This window comes from Leptidea sinapis, chromosome 23 (genome assembly GCF_905404315.1).
Source record: "Leptidea sinapis chromosome 23, ilLepSina1.1, whole genome shotgun sequence".
Lineage (NCBI taxonomy): Eukaryota > Metazoa > Arthropoda > Insecta > Lepidoptera > Pieridae > Leptidea > Leptidea sinapis.
Genome location: NC_066287.1, coordinates 11,901,789 through 11,913,389, shown reverse-complemented (window position 1 = coordinate 11,913,389; position 11,601 = coordinate 11,901,789). Strand labels below are relative to the sequence as shown.

Below are 11,601 nucleotides of genomic sequence, written 5' to 3'. Positions count from 1 at the left end.
TAAAACTTGTGAAGTTATTACTTTTAGTTTATTTCTTTAGTTTAGTTTTGTTGTTACTAGCAGCATCTATATTGTTTTGTTAATTTTACTATTTCCCCCACGATATTATAATGTAATGTTACTGTGTACATGTAAAGTGCGAAATAAAAGAATTTTTATGTCTTAAATGGATTGGAATATTAATCTCACACCATAGAAAGCAGTCGTTATTAGAAAAGGCTGATTCTTGCCGTTTTATAAAATAAATAATACACAGTATTGAAGTTTAAAAACATTTAAAGTTCAATATGAGGTGAGGCTGGAGGTGGTATGGGCTGCTGATAATGTCTTTCGTAAATCTGATCCCAGAACAGCGTACGTTCCTTCAGCAACGAACCCCTGAGGCTCAACGGTAGATCTATTGACATGTGCGGAGACCAGTTCTTTCCTACTGGTGGCCAAGGAGGCAGCTCTGAATCTTCAGGTATTGGTTTCCTAGAAAGAGAATGTATTTAGTACTTCCAGACAAAAAATATGTTTAGTTTTATAATAAAATAAGAGTTTAAGCGTGTTAGGCTCTAATTTCGACATTCTTACCGTGAGATAGATTATATTAAGAGGGTATGGAAGTTAACAATTTATTAAAAAAACAAAACAAAGTTTGATAAATAAATATTTTGATAGGAAAACATTGGTCGTGAATATATGAAGCTGCAACACGTATTCACATAAAATCAAAAATGTCAATAAAACAATAAGTTGGTACCAAAAGTTTTTGTCTTTTACATACCCGGTGAATATAAAATTGGCCCAAATAGTTCTTATAATCGGTTTCATCTCCTCGAGCCTATCATTGTTCATAGTTGCATTTAAGCCATCTGATACAATATATGTTTGACTGCAGTGATCAGCCCCACGTATGTTTGTATATGGAATTTTTGGTAAATCATCGTGTACGAATGAATATTCATATAAATATATCTGGTCATGTCCTGCTTCGACATGGTATTTCACTGTTCTTAATGCGGGATAAGTGAATATAATATCACTGAAATAATTAATATACTCTAAAATTGTATCCGAGTCTATATTAGAGTTTCCAAAGTAAAACTCTTTAACTTTTTGGGCGACTGCTTGTCTCTCTTCATCATTTTGAAATTTGAGATCAGGAGGAAGGAAATCTTGGAAATTTTTATTCATAGCATCTTTAAATTGATCAAACAATGGAAGACGTACTAAGCCCTCCATTGATGTGAATCCATACAGAGTGGGAATCTTAGGATACAGACCATGTTTTATGATATTTATAGGGCTATCGGTGAGAAAAGCGTCCCCGCTATTGCTGCGCTCAATGCAGGGTGACATCAGAAATGTAGAATCAAATCTAGCTAATACATTTATTGAAGTTAAAGTTTCATAGGAAACATTTTTAAAAAAATCTTCTAAACTAGGTATACTATTTGATCCTGTATAATTTAGCAGTCTTGCAAATTCTTTTGCATTCTCAAAAGGGTCAGTCTGTATACTAAATGCCGCAAGGCTTGCGCCACTTTCTGGTATTATTTTTTTGAAAAGTCCTTTAGTACTCTTAGAGAGCATTAGTAAATCCACAGATACTGATCCAGCACTGTACCCTGCGATTGTGACCTCTTCAGGGTTACCACCAAAATTGGCAATGTTTTGATTAACCCAACGTAATAAAGCAACTTGATCCTTCATTCCGGCATTTCCAGGTACATCATCTGTTCCAAGACACAAGAATCCATGAGCTCCAAGTCGATAGTTAAAGGTCACAACAATGACTTTTTTACTTCTCACTAATGCTTTATAAGACAACCAATTCCCGTAACCTATCACAAATGCGCCACCGTGAACGTAAATCACTACACTCAGATTTGTTTCTTTTGTGGCAGGGACGAAAATATTTGCTACAAGACAATCTTCTTTAATATCAAATAATGATTCTGGCATTAAGCCCATAAAATCTTTTTGTGGGCAAACAGTTCTATTATCAACAGCATCCAGTGTATCAATCCATGCAGGTCCAGGAAGTGGAGCCTAAAAATGTCAAAAACACAAGATTATTGGAAATGTTTATAAAATTATGCTCAGTTATACAATGTTTCCCGGCAATAGCACATTAGGAGTAGTAACTATAAACTATTTCATCGACGAATATTCCCCATATAGAGGGTCGATTCCAAAGCTTTACCGGTCTACTGCTACTTTTATTAATTTATCTTAGCAAAATTCAACTTAATTTGTAAAACAGGGGCGGCTTAAGTTCTAGGTCGAAAGTTTATTGTTTACAGTGTTTTAGCACAACTGGGCGCTTTATTTTAAAATTTTGCGAAAAATGCATCATTAAAATATCTTTTTTTGGTTGGTTCTGGAATTGACCCCCTACTTGGGGTAATTTCGTCAATGAAATAGTTTACTTATTGTTGCTATAACTAAAGTTTTATTACTACATGTCGGGACACATCGTATACAAAATATTTTGATATATTATTGTGTCTTTATCTACAATTCGTGTAATAATTCTTATCTCACTACGTTTATGATAAATATGATACATATTAATTATTTGTAGTGGTAAATATCGTTCTAACAGATAAACCAGTTGTTATATGATTTAACAAATAATTTGATTTAATTTCTACTTTGATCATTATTCGTCAATTTCAAAGTATATTAAGGTTGAAGACATAACGTTTCATTGCAATTCTGTGCTCTCCCTATAATACGATGGATGCCCGTGAGATATGTCCTGGACCAGTCACATATTGTGGTGGAGGGATAGGGAGAAATGGGTGCTATATGCTAAAGTAGCGTCCAATAAGACTAGATACATTCTGGTCATCTTATGGTCTTACAATTTTATGTATGGAACCCCACTTCCTTTTTATCAGTTACTTTTTATAAACTATCCATATGCTCAGCTGCTGTCAATATAAGGTGGAATTGAATATAGATTGAGAACTGCGTCCGTTTCTCAAATCTGGGCACAGTATTGTTTTTGACGTCCTATAAGTTATTTTAATAATAATATTATTTTGCTAAACATTTGAATTTGAATAAACAGAAAAACAAAGATTTTTAACATAGAAAACTCAAAATCAATGATTTCGGATATAATTTCAATTTCCTTTTTTATTTTTGAACGTATTGGAATGAAATAAACGCCAATTATTTCAGCAATAAGAAATACATGCTTGATCCGTTGATTTTGTTTTTAAGATAATTTTAAATTGATGAAGATTGTACCTTGAACTTATGAATTCCGGTGGGTGCTGTGGCATATGGGATACCATAGAAGGAGTAAAGTCCTCCATTTGGGTCCAAATGTCCTCGTACACGTCCTTGCCTTAATTTCACTATACGTTCAGCATCTCCTTGAACGTAGGTAGAAACGATTGTCATAAATAATATAACATTAAACCACATCGTGCATTCATAACAACGAACACACTACACACTGAATCTTATATTTACTGTATATTAAAGTATCTACGCACGCGATAACAGACGATGTATATTAAAGATAACCTAAAAAAGTTATAATTCCGTATAGTAATAAATTTGGGAGAGATATCATTATGTTTTTTACCACAGCAGTTTTTAAGCATTAACCTTAGATTATTCATTATATACATGTTTAGATTGAGCTTCCTCATTAAATCACTGCGCCACAGACAGCTCAATTTCCATAGCTTGTTGCGTGCCCTTGTCTGTACATGTATCTTTGTGTGCGTGAAATGATGCCATAATGTAGAGATCACCATCTACCACCCTGAATATTGGGGAAAAATGCTGTGTAAAATTTCGATAATCTTATGAAATATGTGCATTAAATAATTTGAATATTTATTTGGAACGAAGTGCCTTATAGGGCGTTGCGGAGGGGTACCCTATCCAGCAAAAAAAATCCGTAAAGTTTAAAATGGTATGATTTTATTATTAGTATTGAAATGGTTCATAATGCCTGTGCTGTGTTTTGTTAATATATTTTTTTTTGAATATTTTGAAATAAATCCTTTTCGAAACACATTTTTGGAAAATATTTTTTTGAAATAACTTTATTTGCAATATGTTTCAAATGTATATTTTACTGCAAGAACTCATTAACTGACAAAAACAAAACTATGAATCAAGCCACTTTTAGTTATATAGTTTTCATAATATATCATCTTAAATACAATAATTATGCTAACGAAAAGTAAAACACTATTATGTTGCTGAATATATTATTTATTATTATAATCAATGAGTTTTTTTTTTAATATTGACAAGTCAATAATTAAAAAAATACAACGCGATACAACGCTTGTAGGGAAGATGTTCTACTTTTTCGTTGCCGCGTGCTAAATTTGCACGATACAGCGCTAGGAGGGAAGATGTTCTAATAATAAAATTTGCGCGGTGGCCATCTTGGATTTAAAATGATGATCCCAAATTCGTTCGTTGGTGTTAGCGTTATGGTTATGACAGTTTCTAACAAATTCCACTTTCCATTCAACGGACGAAACACAGCGGCATAGCCGCTATTTTACGCCAGTTTCGAGTGGGGGAGTGGTATTTATCCGGGCGTGTCGGCCTAATTCGGTTGTGTCCGTGAGGACCCAACATGGCACTACCACTCCTAAACATACTATGGTAAATTCTGTAATTTAAAAGAAATATTGATTCTATCAATAATATTGATCTATTCAAAAACGCTTAAGCCTGATCGAATAAAGTTTATTTGACTTTGACTTTGACTTTGAAAAAATAACAAACAATAAAACAATCAACCAAAATAACAAACATCGTTTTTCATAGTAAATATTGATATCCTTGTAATTCTCACTCCGTTATTCATCGTTCCCCGGTGAATATCGCGATCGAGTTCAGCAATAAATCCTAAAGGAGATCCCGCAGTGTCGCATTTCTGTATTAACCCATCTGCCTGTTAGACGTAAAGAGATTTTCTTTAAAATTGTTTCCGAATTTAAGATGGAGTAACATATGGGCGCTTATAATATGTATACGGTCGGGAAATTTTTCCTATATTTAATTTTTTATGACAGTAAGGGACGAGACGTGCAGGATGTTCAGCTGAAGGTAATTGATACGACCTGCCCATTACAATGCAGTGCCGCTTGCAGGATGCATGCAGGATTCTTGAAAAAAACCAAAGATTCAAAGCGGCACTACAATTGCACTCCTCACATTAAAGAAAAAGATGCTAAGTCTCATTTGCCCAGTAATTTCACTAGCTACGGCCCTTCCGATCGAAACACAATAATGTTACACTTTACTGTATCACCGCAGAAATAGGCGCAGTTGTGGTACCCATAATCTCGCCGGCATCCTCTGCAAAGGAGCCTCCCACTGGTAGCATGAGAAACGGCTCATTTAATGTCGTTATCCAGCGGTTATTTCGGTTATTTTAGCTTATAAAGATAAGTAATTGAATCAGAGCATATAACATAAATTTCACACGATAAAACAATCTGGTACAAGGTGAGCAAAATATGTCCAAAGTAGTGGATACGATTTAATTGGCATCAAAAAGAAATTGTCAAGAATACAATTACAAAAATGTATGATTTTATTTTCGCTTACCACGAATTTGTTTCTGCTAGATGGATGGGGCTCGATGTCAGTCAGCTAGAGTAAGTAGTAGTAGTAAGTAGTCAATAATATTTGTGTTTCAGTTAAAAGGGCGCCTTAGCTATTAATATCCTAATTAGATTTAACATATTTTGTATCATGGTGACCTGTGCGGCACTGCACTGTAACGAGCAGGGCATGTCGCTTGGCATTAGACTACACGGGTACCAGAGCGGCGCCTTTATCTGCTACCGAGCAGTAGTGTGAGATTGTTTTGTTTGATTAAAACCCTACATTGTTATGTTATATCTCAAGTTTTTTAAAAAGGCATAAAGGCATAAAAGGCATTTATTTTCTCAAAATTGATTCCTTTAGAATTCTTTTTGATGTCATTTCTTATACTACTAGATACTACTACTACTGATGGAAGCTTCCATTCGGATTGATTTTTCCGATAACTTTCATAACGATCATTGTCTTCTTATTGTCGCCAAGTCGAGCAAAACAACCGGCATTTTTCGACCTCATATAACTTCGTTGTGGTTAAATAACAAGGCTGATTTTTTCAGTAACTTTTTTAAGTATTTTTAAATTTTATTTAACTTGAACCTGTAGTTTAAGAATTATAACTATTCAAAATTTCTTAATTTGTCACTCACTGACTGACTGATCGATAATTATTAAAACTCTGGCACTTCTAGCAGTCATAGAAGTTTCAAATTTTGAAAACAATAGTGTTTAGTGTATGAAACAAATACGAGTCAATAAACAATACATAATATAATATGTATTACTTGTGAGTATTTTAATTAAAAAAAAAAACATTGTTTCATGCGAGGGCCAAGTAAAACTATTTATTATATAATATAGAATACTTTTATTATTGATATGGTCACTGATGTTGCTCGGTTAGCAAATGACGTAATAACATAAGACAGAAAGACCCTTAACTAAATAAATTAACCACGTCGGTATTACATGGATCTCACAACTTTATACGGTAGAAGAACTGACTTGCGAGACTTGTTTTTTTTTACAAGTTATGTGTTTGATAGCATTAAATATTATACACCTAATTAATCGCTCTACCTTTTAGTAAAAGGCTCTATGTTTCACAAACTAATTATGAATCAGATTACAGAACTATATAAACTGGGAAATATTGCCGTGTTTATTCCCAGTTTTCCTGAATATTTTTGTTATAGATTAAAGAACAATGCCGCCGCGTCTATCTGTTTTCGATACACTCAAAACTCAGCGATTTTAGAGCTTTTTGCGATCTTAGAGCTCTAAAATCGCTGAGTTTTGAGTGTATCGAAAACAGATGGAATAATAAACACGGCCGGATAAACACGGCAATATTTCCCAGTTTATATAGTTCTGTAATCTGATTCATAATTAGTTTGTGATACATATTTTCATTATACAATATTAAAAAATCATTTATAATTATGTTTAAACGAGATGACCGATACAATGCTTACTAATTTAAAAAAATATATTCGCTACTAAGTCGTTTAGTGTGAGTTTCAACTTGCAGGGTTTATTATTTAAGTGGATTGGAACAGAGACTAGTAAACTTAATTATATTACAAAGCTTGTTTGAAACTACGGGGCTTCTGTGTTAATGCATGTACTGTGCAGTGTACAGACTACTGATGAAATGGAGTTTATATAATATTACGTCGCGGAATTATCAGATATTGAATGTTATTTTAACGTGGTGTGAAGTAGTGGACCCGACAGACGTCGTCCTGTACACACGTCATAAATTTGAAAAATAGGTCCAGCCGTTAGGAGGAGTTTACTAAACTCAAATTCACTGGAACACACAAATCTAAACCAATCTCAAATTCACTGGAACACACAAAGAAACCGTCGAAATCGGTCCAGCCTTTTATAAGGTACTTCAATTGTGAATCTAAACCATTCTCGAATCCACCTGAAGACTTCGTTGCATTAGGTTCGGTCCAGCCGTTTAGGAGGAGTTCAGTTACAACAGACGCACAAAAGAAATTTCTATTGACAGAACAGCGTCAGCGGGTCAGCTAGTATGTAATACACTGACCTCTACTATATAGCACTGGACTGGTGGCTGTCAAAGTGCTTTGGTGCCTGTTTGATATTCGCCATTTTAGCGCTGTTGGCCATGTAGCGAGAGTCTGCGGTACTAAAACTAGTGATGTTGCCATCACAGTGGACAAAATAGATGGTGATTAACTATTTACAAAAAAATAAATTGTGTACTTATATTATTATAACGTTGAAGTATAAATAACACGGAAAACGAAGGAAATTAATTCAAAATATAAAAATATTTCAGAGTATTGTACGTTCCTTCGCAGCCATTTGTATTATACGTCAAAATTAGTTCTCTGGACGCTCGCGAGTGGCACTTCAAACAGGCACAGGCACGCAAATTGCTGTCAAACATACGGAACAGCCTGTCCAGTGGTATTTATACAGGTCAGTGATGACCTTGTGAAATCAGCTATCTAATTCAAATTAAAACAAAAACAAAAACTACTAAATTCACTATAGTACCTGCACTCGATAGCTCAGTGCTCGGCGCCGCGCGCTCATCTATAAGAAACGAAATTGAATTTTAGTTTTGCTTTATCATCCTCTTAATCAGAATATTTGAATCAAAGCAGGCTCATTCTTAGAGTCTATTCCTTTCTTAAAACCATTGAAACTTCGATTTACGATTACTACTTATATTACTACGTCGAGTCCATTTTGTATCTGCAGCGTGGGAAAAAGTGGAAAAATTATTCATATTATGTCATTAATACGAAACGCACGTAATTAATAAATCTCTGCGATAATACTGTTTCGTATTCGCTCCAATGACGTTAACACGGAAGAAATGCGAAATGAAACTCATCATAATTCCACCATAAGTCTCATAACGATAAAATATTATGTCAACGAGTCAAAACCCTAATGAATTAAAAACGATTTGCTTAATAATCATGCAGAAATAGGCTTTAGCACTATGAAATAAGTACCTTAATTCAATGTATCTTGTCTTCGCACGACACTGTTCAAACTAGACAATAAATATTACGTAGGCAATGCACGGCATCTCATTTCCATAGTATTCTATTTGCATTTTTCACTCGTGGGAGCGTGGTATGAATGAATCTATTTATAACCCGGGACAATAAAGAAAATAATCTAAAACCACGTCGCTAACCTTTCTTTCTTACTTAGATCGCATTGCAACAAAACAAAATGTAATTGTTAAAAATAACTAAACAATCGCGCTAGTCACTTTGCAACATAAAATGCTCAGTCTCATTTGCCCACTAATTTCACTAGCTACGGCGCCCTTCAGACCGAAACACAATAATGCTTACACATTATTTGGATTAAAAAGCCCTCTGAGGTTGTTGCGCCCATTCTTCTCAGGTCTGAAGCATTCTTTTTGGAATTGGTGGTAGTTTTTGACTTTCAATGAGTGATCACATCCTATTTTGAATAAAAATATTTGAATTTGAATTCCTGTTTCAGGGCAGAATAAGGCACCGTAGTGGTACCCATAATCTAGCTGACATTCTGTGCAAAAACTCTCTAACAATCTAACTCTAATTATTGACAATGGTTGTTCTTTGACATCGTTTATAAATTTGTTTCCTTTTTTATTATAATTATGTTTAATATCGTATAGACAACCTCACAGTCCGTTAATGCCTGATCAATTTTTAATTGTCCACGTGTGTGTTAGCTGGTGGGGAGATAGTTTAATATATTTAAAATACTGAGGAACTCATTCCAAGCGTGGCTGACTGTTTACGACAAGGCAATTTAAATTGGCTACAGCAACAATAGATTCAGTTTCCTTTCGTATCTAGTTTTATCTCCAATTTTCTTCTCTTACACGCTTAAACATTTTCAAAATACCAATTTAATATAAGTTATTTTTTAATTTGCTAGTTCTTCCGAAGTGCAAATTACATGGTGAGGACTTCCGAATTGTTTACGATTGTGCAAATCCAAATTATGGGTAAGGCTTGCTATTAAGCGCACATGCCAATCTTGATCGAGGGTTGAAGGAAATTACTGTAATGAGCAACTCTATTGGTTTCATACTTTACGTGTTCTGGGCAGTTTATTGGCTGTAATTACTGAGATTAGTTTTGCTGGTATATTACTTATATTTACCGCAATGTTTGTCAGCACCACAACTCCGATTTCCGCTGTATAAACTAATTATATATCATCGACGACGCGTATAGCCGAGTGGTTAGCGATCCTACCTACTAAGGTAGAGGTCCCGGGTTCGAATCCCGGTGGGTGCAAGCATTTATATGATGAATATGGATGTTTGTTTCCGAGTCATGGATGTTTATATGTATGTTTAAGTAAATATATTGTATTAAATATATCGTTGTCTTGCAACCCATAACACAGGCTTTATTGATGACTAATTTTGGGCAAGATAATATGATATATATAATTTGTATAAATGTGTGTCAATATTATTATCATTATAGTCAAAAATAACTAATACAGAAAGATAAATAGATTTTCAACAAAAACGATATCATATACAATAGTTGTGTTTATAGTTATTAATAAACGCGAAGTAAAGCGAATTTAAAACTTTTTGTCTTTATCTTACCTTTGTCACTGCAGAATTACATGACAGGGAGAAGTAATTTTAAACTTGTAGTAATTATACACTGCGTTTATTAATAAGACAGTGAAGGGTTAAGTGACAGTTATTTATTTGTGCTCACTTATAATAGTAGGGGTTAAAGTGTGAAATTATTTTTGACGTCATAACTTCTTATAAATCGATGAACGCCCTCGCCGGCTACACGCACGAAATAGTGTCACGTTCCGGATGAGCCGAGCGTGCGAGCGAGAGCGAGGAACAAGCGACCGGTGGGAGGCTCCTTTGCACAGGAAGCCGGCTAGATTATGGGTACTACAACGGTGCCTATTTCTAAAGTGAAGCAGTAATGTGTAAATATTACTGTGTTTCGGCCTGAAGGGCGCCGTAGCTAGTGAAATTACTGGGCAAATGAGACTTAACATCTTATGTATCAAGGTGACGAGCGCAATTGCAGTGCCGCTCAGAATTTTTGGGTTTTTCAAGAATCCTGAGCGGCACTGCATTGTAATGGGTAGGGCGTATCAATAACTTGTTAAGTTGTCCTGCTCGTCTCGTCCCTTATTTTCATAAAAAAAAAGCGACTGAGAGGCAGGACCGGCTCAAGGTGTGGTTTAATGTAAGTAAATAAATATTTCAACTAACGAGTGCAAAAAAATGTCAATTTATCGAAAAAAAATTATAATTTTCATTTAACTCTTTTACATTATACAAAATAATGATAAATTACTGATATAATTCAATTCAGTTCATAAAAGTCTGCAATTTTTCATCAATGTTTTCTTATGAAGTTATTACGTAAAATTATTGTCCGTAATTATTACGTAAAATATTGATGAGACAAACAGGAAGTTCATTGCAGAGCCGCTCAGGGTTCTCAAAAACCTAAAGTTGGGAGCGGTATCGTATTTCCGCTGGTCACTTTGAATCGTAATATAATAATATGACATAAACATCATTTCACTAGTAAATTCATCACCTATGGTGCCCTTGAAAACGGAACTTTTGTGTGTGACGTGGCACCAGAATAGCACCACTCCATCTCCTCCCGTGGTGTCGTAAGCGGCGACGATTTACCCCCTTATTCATAATAGTCTGCTAACTTAAAGCATTGCTAATTCTCACTCTGTCTTCTTCTATTGACCTAAGTCAGAATGAGAAAAAACACTCCTTAGCGGCTGTTTAAAGTTAGCGGACCATTATGAATAAGGGGGTTAATGTTTAACGGGTCAGAACTCACTACATGAAACCTGTACACTTCTCATATTTAATTGAATTTTTCTTTTACACGAAATAAAGGGCATCTATCCTTCAAAGTATTTTCATGATGGGGCAAATATCCATACAGGTAGGCATCTATCCAAAAAAAAGGTGTTCCAGAAAAAGCTAAATTCTGCAAAATCCAC

At 34.6% G+C, this 11,601-nt stretch overlaps 1 protein-coding gene across 1 annotated transcript; it reads right to left on the bottom strand.

Annotated features, from left to right (window-relative positions):
* Positions 1 to 258: 258 nt before the first annotated feature.
* LOC126971115 (esterase FE4-like) lies at positions 259 to 3,466 on the bottom strand. The gene is made up of 3 exons (XM_050817269.1): positions 3,247 to 3,466; positions 770 to 2,037; positions 259 to 474 (listed from the first exon to the last, which is right to left on the bottom strand). The coding sequence occupies exons 1-3, from the start codon at positions 3,424 to 3,426 to the stop codon at positions 276 to 278; spliced, it is 1,647 nt and encodes a 548-aa protein (XP_050673226.1). The 5' UTR covers positions 3,427 to 3,466; the 3' UTR covers positions 259 to 275.
* Between the last annotated feature and the right edge of the window lie 8,135 nt (positions 3,467 to 11,601).

Excerpts from the sequence above, each read along its gene's own strand:
- LOC126971115 (XM_050817269.1), bottom strand. The coding sequence starts at position 3,426 with ATGTGGTTTAATGTTATATTATTTATGACAATCGTTTCTACCTACGTT. Across the intron at positions 2,038-3,246 it reads CCGGAATTCATAAGTTCAAG|GCTCCACTTCCTGGACCTGC; the intron begins GTACAATCTTCA and ends TGACATTTTTAG. Across the intron at positions 475-769 it reads GCCAATTTTATATTCACCGG|GAAACCAATACCTGAAGATT; the intron begins GTATGTAAAAGA and ends TTCTCTTTCTAG.